This window comes from Patella vulgata, chromosome 5 (genome assembly GCF_932274485.2).
Source record: "Patella vulgata chromosome 5, xgPatVulg1.2, whole genome shotgun sequence".
NCBI lineage: Eukaryota > Metazoa > Mollusca > Gastropoda > Patellidae > Patella > Patella vulgata.
This window is the reverse complement of record NC_065883.2, coordinates 26,130,288-26,149,610: the sequence shown is the minus strand read 5'-3', so window position 1 is coordinate 26,149,610 and position 19,323 is coordinate 26,130,288. Positions and strand designations below refer to the sequence as shown.

At 33.6% G+C, this 19,323-nt stretch overlaps 1 protein-coding gene across 1 annotated transcript; it reads left to right on the top strand.

Annotated features, from left to right (window-relative positions):
• Window positions 1–1,177: 1,177 nt before the first annotated feature.
• Window positions 1,178–18,667, top strand: LOC126821523 (2-oxoadipate dehydrogenase complex component E1). The gene is made up of 23 exons (XM_050549970.1): window positions 1,178–1,344; window positions 3,112–3,235; window positions 3,528–3,702; window positions 4,844–4,951; window positions 5,280–5,391; window positions 5,502–5,599; window positions 5,813–5,876; window positions 6,344–6,417; window positions 6,977–7,120; window positions 7,415–7,530; window positions 7,938–8,013; window positions 8,374–8,565; window positions 8,785–8,886; window positions 9,305–9,436; window positions 9,997–10,117; window positions 11,219–11,358; window positions 12,524–12,680; window positions 13,442–13,542; window positions 14,203–14,304; window positions 14,552–14,800; window positions 15,608–15,671; window positions 17,340–17,425; window positions 17,666–18,667. Exons 1-23 carry the CDS (start codon window positions 1,215–1,217, stop codon window positions 17,765–17,767), a joined length of 2,769 nt encoding a protein of 922 aa, XP_050405927.1. The 5' UTR covers window positions 1,178–1,214; the 3' UTR covers window positions 17,768–18,667.
• Window positions 18,668–19,323: the final 656 nt, after the last annotated feature.

Genomic DNA, 19,323 nt, shown 5'->3' with positions numbered 1-19,323 from the left:
TGTAAACAGGAATGAAGTTGTTTGCATTTGACCAGGTTCTTTTATTGCCTTTGCCTACTTAGAGAAGCATCTCAGATTTCACAGATTTGGCAGTTTAAAAATAATATCTTGATGTGCTTCACAGGGTAACGTAACTCTTTTAAAGAATTCTGTTGTTCAATTTATGCATGACATGGTAACAATCACTTCCTAGTTACCACCATTGCTTAGGCAAGTGACATGGCTATCCAGGCAATCAAGGAATAGTAGGCTATGGACTTTTGGACCTTATTGCCAACCAATCTGTATTTTCTACAAATAAATACCACATAGTTTTACACAGAGGACCAGAGTCTACCATATGGTACACAATTAATTGATCCGACCAGAATAAAGGTTTGTTTCTAAGAGTCTTCCACACAGAATTAACTCATCTGGTTCACATATAATAAGGACAGCTCCTTTAAGAGGCATGAGGCAATAAAAGTCACAAAAAGGGTGTCTATGTTTATAATGCTCCACAGTTTGCTAACTCCAAGGTCAAATACTGCACAGGAGAAAATTCTTTGTGAAATACCCAGGACATCAAGAATAAATTAACAAAAATAGCCTACTGTATAATTATTGAAAGTCTCCCTATAAGAATATTGTTGAATACAGTATGAATGACAGGACCCGATCCTCCTCCAAGGACCCCACTGGAAATAATTTTAAATAAACCTAGTTTTGATTTAAGCAGGTTTTTATGGGTTAGGCATATCCTGAAGAGGCATATCCTGAAGAGGCAGATCATTCATGACATCATTACTTTTTCTCTCATCAAAACTTTCTCATCTAATTATCATGTAACATTATATTATCACCTCTTGCCATGTTTGATATGCCTCTTGGAAAAATAAATAAATAATAAACCTCAAATCTACCTATAGTAATAGTATATATATATATATATATATATATATATAGTACTAGTAGGCCTAGTCCATATGATAGGGTCCAGTGGCAGTGGCAACCCCTTACTACTAACTCGCGCGAGAGAATTATGATTGTCGATAAGATGTTAAATCCTTGACTTTATTTTAAAAAATTCTTAGAAATTATTATTCTTGATTCTGGCATTGCATGGACAACAATGCCAGAAGTCCAAAGAGTCTGGATACTAAGGTCTATAACTTTTACAAGAGTTGTTTACCTTGAAATGTGAACCAGAAAAGTATTTTAGCAACCACACAAAAATGTATCGTTTTATGTCGAATTCTACTAGACTGGCAGGTCGTCATGCAAAAAGATGTGTCACACTTTATCACTCAAAAACTGGTGTATATGGTTACAAGCCTTACGCGGAATCAGACAACGAAAAATTTGGTAAGTTTGTCAATTTTATTATTTAGGTCAGTGTGACCTTTAGTATAAATTATTTCCATAAAATATGCCATCTAATACTGTTCTACTTATTATGCTTTAAAATTACACGTAACGGCACCCGGTATAATAATTTCTGTGGTGTTTACTAAACACTAGTGAACAAAAAGAAATTTCATTGGTTTCTTTCCTGTATATAAAATGCCTATTATATATATACATTAGCGCGTGACATTTCTTGATAAATGAATTTTCTGCATTTGGACACACCTCCATATGGACACACGTGGTAATGTTTACATTTCTAATGAAATGAAAAATAAAATAAAAAGGATTTCAGCATTTTACTTTTCTGCTCTAACCACAGTGATGATCTGCTCTTATTTCGATTTCCAACTGTGTGCTGTCAGTGGTATAAGGTAGGCCTAGAAGACCATGGCCATATGTTTTGTCCCATCTGTCATCTGAATTAGGTCTAGTAGTAAGAGAGGCCTTAATTTCTTGTGAGAAAGAACCCCTGTCCAGCACCACTGATAAGGGGAAACCAGGCATCATACCACATGTTCCCCTTTTCTGTGAATATCATATATTCAACATTTTTTTAGGAACTATATGTTGATATATATACTAGGAATAGTCATGTGCGTTTAATCAGTATGTCTAATTTGGGCTAGGTTTACAAGATAATCTTTTAAGTGACATTTAGGGATTGGGAAACACATTAACAGAACACAATTTTATGGGAAACAATCACTGGTTTTATTCTAAAAGCACGATGTTTCGACAAGTACCGGTATTACATCCTCTTATCATTATCAAGCACAATGACATTTAGTGTGTGTGTGTGAGTTTGTTGTATTATACGTCCGCTTCCACCGAGGTGATATCGCGGACATTTAGTGTGTGTGAGTTAGTTGTATTTTACGTCTGCTTCCACCGAGGTGATATCGCAGACAAGAGAAAATGAAATGAAATGGGGTTTAACATCCTACTGTTCTGCTCCTGTATACTGGGCTAATGAAGACGGGCATATGCCATACAGTGTGCTATGAGGGAAATTTTGCCTGGGCAGCGGCACTATCGCCTACTCTTATATCGAATTCCAACTGCCAAGGGATCTTTTACGTGCATTCCAATGTATACCTCGGTTTTTCGTATCCAAAGGACTAAACAGCTGTCCTTGTCAGGCCCTCCGTTCTGCACCACTGACAAGTGGAAACCACATCGGAAAATCTGGATGAACTTTCTCGGCCAATGCAGGGAATCGAACACCCGACCTCCAGGCTAGCGAACCAGCGTCTTAACCACCTAGCAACCGTGGCTCCCGCGCAGACAAGAGACATTTAGTAAACTTGAGTTTAATATACATATAGGAGTTCATGATAACAATAACAATATAAAAGAAGTAAAAGATTAAAAAAAAACCCCAAAAACCCAAAAACAAGATAATAGGCTTACATTCCAGGCAAAGGATAATATTAACTATGAATTCCTTAAAAAGGATCCATTTGGTGAAACCATATTATGTTAATGAGGTAATAAAGATGAGATAACACAAATACTTAGAAATACAAACACCACATAGACCAATGCCAGTTGACTAAATAAACATGCTTTATGGGAATATGTATAGTCTATAGATTTGATTAAAATAAAATAGGTTTTAAAAAATATGAGATACAATTTTAAGGTTTTGAAAGTGCATTAAGGATATGCAAAGTATATGCACATGTTATCGGGGATTTATGTGAATTATATTAACTATTTCAGTTATTCAAGGAGATGCTTTGCAAAACAGAATAAGAAATGGAAATATATATCAATTAGTTCAAGCATATAGAAAGTTTGGTCATCTGAAAGCAGACCTCGATCCTTTAGGAATTCAAACTAGGAGGTAGTGGCCTACTTTGTAATACAAGAAATTAATGCATCCTGAAATTAATTCAACTTGTAAAAGAGTTGATATAATTGCCACTAAAATCAAAAAGTTTACATGAATGAAGAGGACCGCAAAGATGTTGGAGCAGTTAGAGAATGGAATATTAAAATCAATAAATTTCTCTGTTATTTACCAAATGTCAGTCAAAGAGAGATTACTTCTAGAATTCATTTTAAATTATTCTAAAAAATGGTAGATGTTGTCATTTGTGCGCTTATAAAAGTTGATTATATTGTGATATTTTCAGGAATCCGTCCGAGTTATCACTAGAGAGATATGGTTTATCTAATGATTTAAATCAACAGATTAATACGGCTGGTATATTCTATTCTAGTCAATCACAAATATCTATTGATGACTTAGTACAACAACTAGAAGAGCAATATTGTCAGGGTATAGCAGCAGAATTTGATCATTTAGTTGTAGGTAGTTTGTATAATATACATGAATTAATTTTAAAGCAATATTGCCAGATATCATAACTGGATGTAATGATGCTGACATTAATATTTAATAGTTGTAAGTTTTCCATCCTTATTCCATAAAAGCCGCACGTTGATGCATTAACCAGGAGATCCTGGTTTCCCCATTGTAAGTAGTGTAGGAAGGAGTGCCTGGTAAGGAACTTGGTCTAGTCACATTGGCGTGCACGTAAAAGAACCCTTAAAGTACACTGCATGTTCTTTGCCCAACATTCATTGGTGCAGAAAAGTTGAATATCAAGCCCCATTTCATTTATGGTTCATTATATTATTATAGTGGGGGGGTGGATGGCCAAATGGTTAGCACGTGCGTGCTGTATCATAAGGAATGTCATTGAGTCAACTGACATGGTTTCGAATCCCCAGTTGTACATGACAAGGAGTAGGGTCGCCTGTCCAACCTCGTGGGTTTTCACCAGGTTCTCTGGTTTCCTCCCGCTGCTAAAGACCCCTACGTGCAAGCAAATTAATAAAATAAAATTAAACCATATGTTTGTGTAGAGTGGACGTTAACCACAATTTCTCTCTTTCTCTCTCTCTGTAAATATAGCCCTCATTACCAATTCTTTTTCAATAACTTTGAAAGAGACAATATTTTAAAATGAAATTTAGGCCTACTTTATGGAATGCCCATTTAGATGTCATGTGAAATGAAATAAAATAGGGTTTAACGTCCTACTGTTCTGCTCCTAACCTGGGCTAATGAAGACGGGCATACGCCATACAGTGTGCTATGAGGGAAATGTTGCCTGGGCCTGCTCTTATATCGAATTCCAACTGCCAAGGGATCTTTTACGTACACGCCAATGTGTACATGGGACCTCGGTCTTTCGTCCCATCCGAATGACTAGACAGCTGTCCTTGTCAAGCCCTCCATCCTGCATCAATGACAAGGGGAAACCACGCCGAAAAATCTGGATGAACTTTCTCGGCCAATGCCGGGATCGAACACCCGACCTCCAGGCTAGCGAGCCAGCGTCTTACCCACTTAGCCACGTGATCCCCTAGATGTCATGTTAACAGTATTAATTAATCTGCTATTAAATTCATTAAAATCAATCCATGCCTTTGTGTTTTTCAGTCTGAAACAGAGAGAGAATGGTTTGCTGAAAACTTTGAGAAAAAATCACAGATAGGAATTAGTGATGAAAGAAAAACTGATCTTGCAAAACTTCTTCTGAAATCTCAGGTGTGAAATCAATTAAGTGGTTATTAAGCATAATTCTTAAATCAGCATGCCCACAGAATCGGGCGCTGCAGCAGGCCCCAGGCCAAAAGTCCAATCAAGTTCCAGTCACCTCCCCTGCAATTTCTTTTTTATGAACTCTTCCATGGCCTAGAATCAATTTATGATTTACAGTAATTTGGATCATAAGGATAAAAAAACCAAAACAAATAGAAGCGTTTTATTTATTGAAAAAAATGTTTTTATACTCCCTTTATATATTTATATGTAGACCAGCAGAAGTTGTACAGCTTTATACCTGAAATATATGTCATGACCAATTAAATTTCAGACATTTGACCATTTTCTGGCTAACAAATTCACCACAGTTAAAAGATATGGCGGAGAAGGAGGAGAGAGCATGATGGGAGTTTTTGATGAAATATTCCACAGTTGTTCTGAATGTAAGTACATTGATAAAAACAAAACAACACTGATTTCCAAAATTCCCTACAACTTCAATATAAGTTATATTACTTCTGGCTTTAAAATTGTGATTTTTTGAAAATTTCAGATGATGTCTCAAATGTAGTAATGTGTATGCCACATAGAGGTCGGTTAAATTTTCTAACCTGTATGTTAAAGTTTCCTCCAGTTATTATGTTACAAAAGGTAAACTTTATATTTGATTTTATTAATAGTTCCGACTTCACAGTAGTAGTGCCTGCACTTACCTTAAAGAGGTAAGAGTTTGAAGAATGACAAAAAAATGAGTGGAGTCAAATTTCTGGCCAGTTTTTCAAATAATATCAGTATTGGTTGTTCTATCCTACTTTTTAGATTTTTTAAATATTTTAATAATTTTTTTTATATTTCTAATTACAGATGAAAGGTAAAACAGAATTCCCACCTGATGTTAAAGGAACTGGTGATGTCCTCTCACATCTTTGTAAGTCCCTTTATTAAAGACTTTTAATTCACACCTTTAGATATACTTAAAATACAGATGTGACGTCACCCTTTGATGTTGGCGTACCATTATTTCAAATAATCGTACGGGCAACTTGCCAATAGTACTTTATTCATACCAGTGAGATATTGGACTAGTGTGACGTAAAAGCTTGTGCGGAGTGTCAGTATTTTAAGATGTTTAATGGTCTCGAGCTTCCGACATTGCGTAATATATTGTAAAAATATATGTTATAATATATTACTTAATGTCTCGCTCTCGACCATTAAACAATACTTAATGGTATTTTAGATTTTATTTCAGTTGCTAGTTGTACTAGACTTTTAAAATACTTAAGGTTACATAAAGATTAAATCAAGCTGTGCAAATTCAGTGAGTGAGACATCTTTAGTTTTATATAAACTGTTCAATGAAAGTATCTCCTGTATTGGTTTATTCATTCATAGATACTTCAATTGACTTAGAATATGGAGGAAAAAATGTTCAGGTGTCATTTTTGCCCAATCCTTCACATCTAGAGGTAGGTTTTATTGAGTGAAAAATGGTTTTATGCTAGATGCTAGATAAAGGAAGTTTTTAATTTAATAGGAGTTATCTTTGTTATGGGAGGACATTTAATAATATACACAAATGTTATATCATATCAAATCATATGTATATTAATGATAATATTACATTTACAATATTGATACTTGAATATTTTTTTATCTTTGAAAATTATAATTGTAATTGGTTGTTTAATTTGTTTTTCTTATAATTTTCGTATAGTTTAGTATATATCAGTACTATTATATGAAAATACTGTAGCTTCTGCTCAATAGTTGTATATATGGTAAAATTGAGTTTATTAATTGATTATAGCTCACAAGACCTGAATCATTATGTAATAAATTGCTGTTTTGCTCCACTTAAGCCTGATATACTTCTGTTTGATTGGGGACTAAAATATTTTCATATTTGTTTTTTTCCTTCTGCCTGCTTCATTTTTCTCGGTTATTTAGATCTTATATTTTTGTCCAGTTATTTTAACGATGTGTTAACGATCCTTACTATATCCTATTTATTATTATACCCTCCAGGCCAATGATCCTGTAGCTGTTGGTAAAGCTAGAGCTAAACAACAAATGTTACAAGAAGGTGAATATAGTTGTGATGACAAGTCGCATGTTGGTGATAAAGTTCTTTGTTTACAAGTTCATGGTGATGCTGCCTTCAGTGCTCAGGTACATTTTTAATTTTTTTCCATGTCATGTCTAAATATTATGTGGTTGACGAGTGTAAAATTCCAAATTCTGTCTACCAAATATCTACAGATATCATATTCCCTTGCAATATCCGTAATTTAACAGGTGAAAATGAAATAGGTAAAAAGGGTTAGGGTTAAAATGACTCTGGTAAAATGGGTTAGTGTGGCAATGGAACAGGTAAAAGGGAAGGGCTTGCCATTCAGCACAAGAAATGCCTTCCTTTTGCCATTCTTAAAACTTGAATATAAAATGATCTATATTATATTTAAGGGTATTGTAGCAGAAACATTAATTATAGCTGATTGTCCTCATTTTACAGTTGGTGGATCAATTCATCTTATAGTTAATAATCAAATAGGTTTTACTGCAGAAGCAAGACAAGGCAGGTTTGTTTATGCTACTTCAACAATATTAAAGCAACAGTCATTGCAGATTCTTTATATTTTATTCATTTTCTTAGTAGTTCCAACGATTCTAAAACTGAAGGACATTTACCACACCGGACGTGACTTAATGAAGGAAACTGTCATTCGCTGTGTATGAAGCAACACATATGCCATATGAGCACTTGGTTTTGTTTATACAGGCAGGAAAAAAAGTTTCTCTTCAGGCATCCAGGATCATTATATGATAGACTTATTCTTTTAGATGCAACATTAATATACTTGAAAATTTTTATTTTCTGGCTGTTTTAAAAATTAGCAGTAAGTTACTTGACAGACAGCTCAGAAGAAAGGCTGGCATTAAAATTTGAATATTTATCTATGACTAATTTGGGTATATAATGTTTTAGGTCATCAACGTACAGTAGTGATATAGGTAAAATTAACTCTATTCCTGTTCTACACGTGAACTCTGATTATCCTGAGGTAGGTTAATCAAAAATAATTCTCCTTTAATAACATTATCTAATATAGCATATCTTTATCAAAACAAAATATTAAATAAGAAATGTTCTGTAGGATGCAGAAAGAAAAAACGCAATAAATTTAGAAAGATTTTGCTCAGACAGATGTTGTTGATTTCTGCTATATGGCTTTGTACCTTTCACCTCCAGTATGACTTAATGATCCCTGAGACATCCACTCAAATTTACCTGTTGTTTGATGGTATCAGGACATAGTGGGTTTGTTGACATTTTTTTACAGCAAGATTTTGCTGCTGACAGTCAAGTTAGGAGACCTGGCAAACCCTTGTAGTGATTTGCCTGTATTATTTATATATTACAGGATGTTATAAGAGCTACATCAATAGCAATGAAATACAGACAGAAGTTCCGTAAAGATATAATAATAGATTTGATGTGTTATCGTAAATATGGTCATAATGAACTGGATGATCCAGCCTTTACTAATCCTCTGATGTACCAGGCGATTAACTCCAGGAAGAGTATACCAGATTTATATGCTGAAAAAATTGTTGTAAGTTATTTTACTTCATTTAATTTTGAAGGTATAAGTGAATAAGCATCCGTCAGTGAGGCTGTGTGCTCTAAGCATAGAGTGAAGGTATATGTGATATGATAAGATGTGTTATTGTTTTAAAGTGAAGGTATATCTGATATATCTATATTAGATGTGTTATTATTATAGAGTGAAGGATTATATGATATGTCTATATTAGATATGTTATTATTATAGAGTGAAGGTATATGTGAGATGTCTATATTAGATGATACAGTTAAAGAATGGAATACAGTATTACAATCAGATATAAGTAAAGTAGATTCATATGTTATACAGGTAACTATAGATATCTTTAAACTACCTTATCTATATATATATTTGTGACTGTCGTTTGTCTGTCTGTCTGTTCGGGGTTGGCGGCTACACTAGGTCTGCCCCGAGTCTGAAATTTGGGGTATAGAGGTAGCTCGGACCGGGGAGTAACATAGGCCAGGTGGCGTTAGTCTACCGCTTCCGGTTTCGGAGTTATGACCCCCGAGTGAAGCCAGGTATCCTGCTAGTTAATCATAAATAAAGGTATTCCAGTAATTAGGCATGATCATGTGAACACTGCTTAAATCACTTTGGATATTGATCAACTTAGAATATGTCAGGGGCGGCCTGATTAAAGCAAGAATTATTGAATCATGCCTAATATAACTTGAAAATCATTGATAATGCTTTGCGTAATGAATTCATTTCCAATTATTTTCAGCCATTTCATCTATTAAAACAATGGAGTAATATACAACAAGCTGGTGATGTTATTTCTAGATGGGATACAGGTGTTGATATAGATACACTTAAATTTATTGGTGCTAAATCAGTGGAAATTCCTGAAACATGGGTAAGTATATAGGATAAAAACAATTGAATAAAATGTGGTTATATCCAGGCTTGTTTGTAAAGGAGGAAGATTTGGATTCTTGACTGTCTAACATGCTCCAGTTTTTATCATGTACAAAATAACACAAGAACTATTTTAATCCCTTTACTAGAAGATCAGTATGCACTGTTTAATGGAGGAAATAACATGAATGTTGTTTGAATGAAATGAGGATTAAAGTCCAACTTTTCTGTACCCTCTGGGCCAATGAAGAAGGGTAAATGTTATATAAGCATTGTTTTATAATAATCTTTCAAGATATGATATAACATATTCTGAGTAGTTATTTTACTTATAGTCTGATAATGTAAGATAAAATATAACATTTTGTGAGTAGTTATTTTTAGTTATAGTCTGATAATGTAAGATAAAATATAACATATTGTGAGTAGTTATTTTTAGTTGTAGTCTGATAATGTAAGATGAAAGATTATTTGATTTGATAACTTTGGTAACTATCATCTTGTTAAGTATTATTTTGTGAATTAATTTTAATAATATGGAAAATTGTTCTCTTTTAGAAAAGTCACTCAACCATACAAAAAACACATTTAGACAGACGGAAACAAAAATTGATGGAAGGGAAAGAATTAGACTGGGCAACAGCAGAAGCCCTATCTATTGGTTCATTACTTTATCAAGGTATTGTATATTTTAAATATGGAAGTAGTTTTAAAGCATGATTACGTGCTAACTTTCATTACTTGTTTTGAAATATTTCTCTAGGCTATAATAGATTATACATACTTTTTTCGTCAATAAAATAAACTTGAAGCTGAAACAAGAACTGGACAGTATTCAATAAATATTCACTTCATTCAAGAATTTAGCCGCCAGACCCAGATTCTAAATCTGAAAATATAGTTTCTAAAATAAGGCAATATAGGAACTAAATATTTCACATATTAAACAAACACTTCAGATCTCTAGAAACCATTTGGCAAACTGTATAAATGCCATGAATGTTGACCACCATTGCATTACTGTACCCCTCTAAGTTTCCGGATGGAACTCAACAAAGTATTAATTTGACATGAAACCAAAGCTCCTTACGTAATTAAGAAATCCCATCCTTTTCTAGACATAGTCTTTTCTCAATTCAACCAGAGAAACCAAAGGCTGGTAAACTAGCTGACTGATATCAAATCTAAAAGACTTGCGGTAGACTGGACAATAGCACAAACCAGACGTATTTTGTTGCTTCTAGACAGGTTTTATGACTTTTTTGATGGTGATCTATTAACTGAACATGTGTATTAGATTCTAGACAATAACCAATTCCTAGTGAGATATTTTATGTATTAAAGGGGTATTATGGGAGATTAGATAAAGAGTTAACGGTTCCCGCTATAATAGTTTAAAAAAAAACATAACGTAAATAGAATATGCTGAAAATTTCAGTCAAATTGCTCCTCTATGAACCAAGATATTAGCTTTTGAATGTGAGGCTAGCCCCGATCACCATTACTTAAGTCGGTATGATGAAAATCCAAGTCTCGATTATCCATTTTTACATTTAAATTATTTTTGAAAAAATGTATTTCAATCCGCTAAATATCGCAGGCTAGCGATGGCATCGAGAGTTGATTATGGGGTGGATAAGTAAATTAATGTCTATTAATAATTTAGATAACATTTCAGGCCTAAAGAAAGACCTGCGATAGGCAGATGTAGGTCTTGCATAATATATGTTTAAAGGTTTATATGTTAATATGATGTGATATAGTATATTATGTATTAAAGGTTTTAATGTACGTATATGTGGACAAGATGTAGGTAGAGGTACATTTAGTCATCGTCATGCTATGGTTATAGATCAACAAACAGATGATATGTATATACCTTTAAACAATATTAGTGATACACAACAAGCTTTCTTTGAGGTAAGGGAGAAACGATGGCTCAGTGAGTAAGATGCTTGCTCGCTAGTCTGGAGGCTGGGGGTTTGCTACTGAAGATGGACATATTATGCCATGGAGAGTGCTATGAGAGAAATTTGCCCAGACAGTGGCATTATAGCCTACTCAATTGCATTTTCCAACTGATCTGTGTTCTTTTACATGCACACCAAGATGTACATACATGGGATCTAGACTTTTTTGGGGTGGCTCAGTGGGTACAACGTTGGCTCGCTAACCCGGAGGTCCCGTGTTCGATCCCTGCATTGGCCGAGAAAGTTCATCAGGATTTTCCGTCATGTTCCCTCCATGTCAGTGGTGACAAGGGACAACGTTTAGTCTTTTGGATGGGACGAAAAACTGATGTCCTGTGTACAGTTGGAATTCGATATAAGAGTGGACTATAAGAGTAGCACTGCTGTCCAGGCAAAATTTCACCTATAGAGCACTGTATGGCATATGCCCATCTTCATTAGCTCAGTTGGAGCAGAATAGTAGGACGTTCAGTCCCATTTCATTTCATTTTCGACTTTTTCGTCCCATTCAATTGATTAGATACTGTTTTTTACCAGGCACTGACAAAAAGAAATCAGGTCGGACAGTCCAGAAGAACTTTCTCTGCCAACACCAGGATCAAACCCAGGGACCCCCAGACTAGTCAACTAGCACCTTACTGAGCCGTGTTAAAGTGATAACTTCATATTTTCTAAGAAAGTCAAAACATAATTATTTCTATGTCTTTTGCTCAATAGGTTGTCAACTCACTATTATACGATCATAGGTATTATTCTCCCACTTAAAAATCCTTTGACCCCGGAAATAATAACACAATTACCTCCCTTGTTTTTCTATTCCCCCCCCCCCCCCCCATGGAATAGCTATCTTCAAACATTTGAATTTGAAGTTGAAAATGATATTTTTGCCAATTGCTCAACTGGCAAAAGTGAATTGTAGGATTAATAGGATTATTCTTTAACAAAGTAGGACTGTTTATAGATACCATCTATTTTAAGGCTTTATTTTAATAAATTTTAAAAATATAACTTAAAAATATGAAATTTCAACTTTAATGAGGTATATGTCCAGTCTATGCATCGATTCCTGTATTTCAAATGAATAATATATAAACATGATGTATCTAATATTTTAGGTAGCAAACAGTGCTTTATCAGAAGAGGCTGTACTAGGTTTTGAATATGGCATGAGTTTAGAAAGTCCAAACAATTTAATTATATGGGAAGCCCAATTTGGTGATTTTTTTAATGGTGCACAGTCCATAATAGATACTTATATTACCAGTGGTGAAAGTAAGTACATGTTATTATTGTTTTGCATGTAGTGCGATCCTCCTGTAACTGTAGTTAAATCAGGTATAAGATACAATCATGGATCTGCTTCAAAGGACTAAATGAGAGACATATGGGTCAAACATCAAAAAACAGCTATTCATTAATTTAAATTGTTTATTTAAAGGGCTTTAAAATGTATTGTGATATATACATTCATCTTAGAAAATGGCTGAGATATTTAGCCTAGATGTTGGTATACACCATGGTATTAATTTCTAAAAAAAATGACCTGATATTTACTTAAACAAAGCCAGACTACATATAAACTTGTAAGTTTATAGCAACCAAAACACAAGTCCATATACCGTAAGTTCATAGCAACCAAAACAGCAAAGTTTGTGCATTTGTGTTTGTCATTTGAGCATTGGAGATTTAAATATAAGGTCTTTTTGAAGACAGAATTGATGGAACATTTTTTTTATGTTTTATGATTCATTTAGCCAGAGCTTGCCACATATGATTGTTGACCGATGAGTTATAAGGGAACCCAAAAATACTGTACATTTTTTTTAATTGTTTCATCCAACAAACTGCATCTCACTTTTACAAGTTAACATAAAGTTGTTTAACATAATGTCAGTTTTAAAGGCACCAGTTTACACCACTGAAACTTGTAACAGATCATATTATGCAATCAGTGAAAGGCAAACTATCAGATGACCTAATGGTTAAATAGTCAAGTTGATGAGAATTTTAAATTTTAAAGTTTTGTTTTACAGCTAAATGGTTATTACAGAGCGGTATAGTTATGTTATTACCACATGGTATGGATGGAGCTGGACCAGAACATTCTAATGCACGTATAGAAAGATTTCTTCAGGTACCATTTAATCTTTATATTTTAAATTCTTCTCAATAATCTATTCAAATATAGATATAAGATTTATTGTTGTTATAAATTGCCGAAGAATGAAATGTTAGTAATGTGCAAAGTGCTCAAGATAGTAAAGCTGTTTTTATATTGTAGTTATGTGATAGTAAAGCTGTTTTTATATTGTAGTTATTTGATAGTAAAGAAGTTTTTATTTTGTAGTTATTTGATAGTAAATAAATGAAATGAAATGCGGTTTAACGTCCTACTGTTCTACTCCAAACTGGGCTAATGAAGACGAGCATACACCATACAGTGTGCTATGAGGGAAATTTTGTCTGGACAGCGGCACTATGGCTTACTCTTATATCGAATTCCAACTGTCAAGGGATCTTTTGCGTTCACGCCAATGTGTAAACGAGACCTTGATTTTTCGTCCCTTCCAAACGACTAGACAGCTGTTCTTGTCAGGGCCTTCGTCCTGCATCACGCAAGGGGGAACCACGCTGGAAAATCTAGATGAACTTTCTCGGCCAATGCAGGGATTGAACACCCGATCTCCAGGCTAGTGAGCCAGCATCTTAGCCACTTAGCCACCGTGATCCCCCTAATTGATAGTAAAGACTGTAGTTCTCTGATACATGTAGTAAAGCTGGTTTTATATTGTAGTTATCTGATAGTAAAGAAGATGGTATTGATAGTGATGATGTTAATATACAAGTTGTACACCCCACTACATCAGCTCAATATTTCCATCTTTTACGAAGACAGGTATACCTTTAAATCATTCAATATTAGTTGATGAAGTCTATCAACACAGCTTAAAAGTTATATCCAGCACATGACTTGATGTCGATAGTAAGGTTTATTGGGGTTTTGTTGCTTAAATTAGCTTAAGAGAAATTTCTGGCAATTATCCAATTAAATAAGGACAATATCGGCAAAGAATCAATAACTAATGGGACAGACACAGTTTAATAAAAATGAAATTATAGAAGAAGAAAAATTTATTTTTTAGATGGTAAGAAACTACCGGAAACCTCTGATTATAGCAGCACCAAAAGTTATTCTTCGTCTTCCGGCAGCAGCTTCAGATCTTTCCACAATGGGACCAGGCACAGAATTCCAAACAGTTCTTGGAGATAGTACTAGTATTAAACCAGATGCGGTAGAAAGGGTCATATTTTGTTCAGGAAAACATTATTATAATCTAGTCAAAGAAAGAGAAAGTAGAAATATAAATAATACAGTATTCATCAGACTTGAAGTAAGTTTTTATACATCCACATTTGTGTAGTTGTGTTTTCTGACTAGTAAGCTTTTACAATTACAAAATGTTTGATGCTCTAAAATATAGTTTGGGACACCCATGACTTTGTTTTTAACCACATTAAATAGTGTCATCCCCTAAGATCTTGGGAACAACAGTGGTTCAGTGAGTAAGACGTTGGATCGCTAACCTGGAGGTCCCGATCCTTGCGTTGGTCGAGAAAGTTGATCTGGATTTTTTGGCGTGGTTCCCCCTTGTCAGTGGTGCAGGACAGATGCCCTGGCAAGGGACAATGTATAGTTGTTTGGTTGGAACAAACCACAAAGGTCCCATGTACAGATTGGCGTGCACGTAAAAAATCCCGTGGCAGTTGAAATTTAATATAAGAGTTTCATCACTCTCACCCAACTACAGGGAACCACGGTGGCTCAGTAAGGCATTGGCTCAGGTTTGTTCCTAGTGTTGGCCAAGAAATATCATTAGCATTTTCCGGCGTGGTGCAGGACGTGGGGACCTGACCAGGACAGCTGTCTAGGCGTTCGACGGGACAAAAAACCAAGGTCCTGTGTACACATTGCCACGAACATAAAAGATCACTTGACAGTTGGAAATCGATATTAGAGTAGGCCGTAGTGCCGTTGTCCAGGCAAAATTTCCCTCATAGCACACTGTATGGTGTATGCCTGTCTTTATTAGTCCAGTTTGAGCAGAACAGTAGGACGTTAAGCCCCATTTCATTTCAAGCTAAATCTTGGGTAAGCATCTGTATATACATAATATGATAATTATATCCATGTTTTTCAGAGTCTTTGTCCTTTCCCGGCAGCAGAAATTCAAGCTGAGTTGAGCAAATATTCTAAAGCCAAAGGTAAGTTAAAAGAACCAATTTTTTTTCTTCTATATTCCTTATAAATTGTACTCAGTAATAGGGGCACCTGACTAGTACAGATTACGGCCACCGAAGCCAGTCCCAATCAGTCAAATTTCTTTGTTTTTGTGACTCACGATAACGACCATTGATTGGGATTAGTATTAGTCAATCTAACGACCGAGATCAAAGCAATCAAACAGTTGAGGTTGATTGATTTCATCGCCTCCATTTCACAAGCCTCTAATCTTTCTTTGTTGGTCTCATTTTTTAAACAATGGAATTTCTCATTGTGTGTTAATTTAAACAAAGAAATTAATAATGATTAAGTAGAGCTGGGTAATATTTCGGTTTTTGTTTAATGATGAATAAATACTGTCATGTAGCTTTGTTTACATTACGTGATTTCTCGATCAATTTTCCAACCGACCTGTACTGTTAGAATTATCCCTGCTTTTGTTCTATTTCTATTTTTCTTGATGAATAGTTTATATTGATACTTTGATTTTTCAAAGGAATCATTGATTTTGTGATTGAAATAAATTTTAATAAAGCAGGAATGTGAATAATGCCAACTATATTGAGAGTACCGCCATGATCCGAAAAATCGCTATTTGACTTCATTAATGGACACCTTTATCCATTCACTTTTTTTTTAATTGTCTGTATGTTTGTGTTTTCCTGAGTATGATGTCCTGTCTGTGTATTTGTTTTTGTGTAAATTTTGTGTGGTGCAGCCCCCCTGCACTTACTATTTTGAGACAGCACTGATGTTTTATAATTTAAATGAGTATTCTTGAATTGTAAAATTCATTTTTAAGAATGCATACACTTGAATGAGAAAAACTAGTTTACAAAGGGTAAATGAATAACTTATCGGACCCGTAGCTATAAAAACACACACACAGCCGATAGAATAACACAAACTTTTTTTATGCTTATGCCTCCATCATAAGTAGATAATCTAATTAAATCGAATATCATAATTAATGTATTGGAAGTTCAAATTGTAATAAACAATATAGTTTTCGTGGCTAAATAGATCTAAATTTTTTTTAGTAAATAAAAAAAAGGTAGTGTATATTTATATGGTAGGGCTACTTAATTTTTTAATAATATTGATGACAATGGGTCAAGTGAATACCCAGGGCGTACATCCAACTTTTTATGCATGTTAATTTGCAGTTAAAAGGTGATAAATTGAAATTACTTACATTGTATGTTTTTACATTACAGTATTATTATCTCATCTTAGAGTAATAAAGTAGGCCTACATGTCTATATAATTTACATAACACTGTGTCTGTTTTTCTTTGAAATTGCCTCAAGCATGCTCACTCACAATAAGCACAAAAAATTAAACTAGTAAAAATGCTCCAAATAGTTTTTAGTCCATACACATATTTCTGCTTCAATTACTTTATTTCTTGAAACAGATATTCAAATATCCTTTGTCTATTTCTTTTTTTTTTGAAAAAAAAGAGAGAAGTAAGATGCCTAAAACAGTTTGCAGCTATTCAATAATTTAAACACCATTATATTCTTTCGATTAAATATCTAAGATTTCTGTTCCTAGTTCTATCATGAAATATGTATATAAAATTTCATCATTTGTAAATCAAATACAACAGATAGTAGTAAAAAAGACATTTTTAATTCTAATACTAGATTTTATATGGAGTCAAGAAGAACATAGAAATATGGGAGCTTGGTCTTTTGTGGCACCAAGATTTGAAAATGTAGTTGGTTGTAAGGTAAATCATATTGATTCTCCATTACTGCAAAGGACAATTTAATTAAATCTCAAAAATGGACAAAATATTCTTCTGTATTGCCTTCTTTTCTTGATTACAATGTATAGAATTTTAGTCAGCTAAAAGTCTGAAATATAGGCTAGTTGAAATTGAGGGAAACTAAAATAAAAGTGTATTTTATTTGTTGACTGTTGTAAAATAGCTATGTTGAGTGTATGATAATTATTTAATGTCTTACAGTTGAGATATTCTGGGAGAGATGTATTGAGTACATCTGCTGTAGGTATTGGTGAATTACATCAAAGAGAAGTAAAAGATATAATGGAAAAAACATTTAGTTGATCTGTGATCTCATATTTTACAACTACTGTGAATTCAGTGATATACCGGTACTTAATAAATAGTAAGTCTGATGGAAAATATTAGTCCTAATCAAGAAGTAAAATTGAAAAAATGTAATAAAAATATTGATACAATTAAGATTATATGTATGGTCTGTGTTGTCAATAAAAGTTAGGGGTTTTTTTTTGTCAAAGTTTTGGAAATTTCACCTAAAACGTTGCCCATGCATCTGCAAGATGAAATAGGTGTATGTCCCAGTTTTATTCAATATATATTGTTAGAAATCTTTTTATATAGAATATATTTTAGATATGGTTTAGTAACTATGTACATCTAATGATTATTAAAAACAAAATTTAAAATTCGTGGTGCCAATGTTTTTGTTTTTGTTCTTGTTTTGTTTTCTTTTTACTAAAATAGCATTATAAAATTTTTCTTTTTACTAAAATGGTATTATGTAATTTTTTAATGAAATCTGCCCCTTGTTAGTTCTTGATTTGTTATTTTATTGCATTGTATTATCCTAAATTGAAATGTTTAGAATACTCACTGTTAATTTTATATCAGTTGAAGGACAATATTGGTATCAGTCTTTATCATATATTCTTCTTTTAAAGACAACTAATCATGATATAAACTAGAAGTGATAGAACTTCCATTATTTATTACTTCCAAGTCCCAATGTCAGTGTTTTATGTTTCTTATTTGTTAGTTAGTCATCCCGGTTTCTATTCAGATTTTATGTGTGGTGCAGTTCTCCTGCAATTACTATTAAAATATTATAATGATATTATATTTTATATGATTTAAATATACCTATAGTTAGATCAAATCTATATTTTGTTGCTTATTTAAATGTATAAGATGATGTGTTTCTTATTAAATATGTACATAATGGGACTAAAAGTGTAATTATTTTCCAGTACCTGGGATATTTATTTTTGCTTTATAGAGTAGTACACTGAGTACAATATTTAAAGGGGTATTATTATTTCTATTGAATTCTAAAATTTGTTGGAGCTAAAGATTCATATTTGGAAAGAAATGAAATGGGGTTTAATGTCCTATTGGTTTGCTACAGCCTAATCTTGCATCACATTCCAACTGCCAAGGGTTCTTTTACGTGCACGCCAATGTGTACATTAGACCTTCATTTTTCGTCACATCCGAACGACTATACATTGTCTTTGGTCAGGCATCTGTCTTGCATTACTGAACCAGGACAGAAAACCCTGATGAACTTTCTTGGCCAACTACATGATCGAACCTCCAGGTCAGCGAGTCACCGCAGCTCCCATATTTAGAAAGGGATACCCATGTTGTATAGACTAGTAGACATTAAAAATCTGGCTTCAGTTCACATTTTGACCTTGCTTGTCAACATTGGCTTTGGTCAATTGCGGAATACTTTCTTAAAAAGCATTGCATCTTTTTAGGATTTCTTTGTTCTCTGGCTTTTTCCTTTGTTGCTTTTAAAACCAGCAGCTATTGATGTCATTAAATATAAACTTAAAACTTTTTAGTGATACCAATATTGATAACTTAAAAAGAAATGG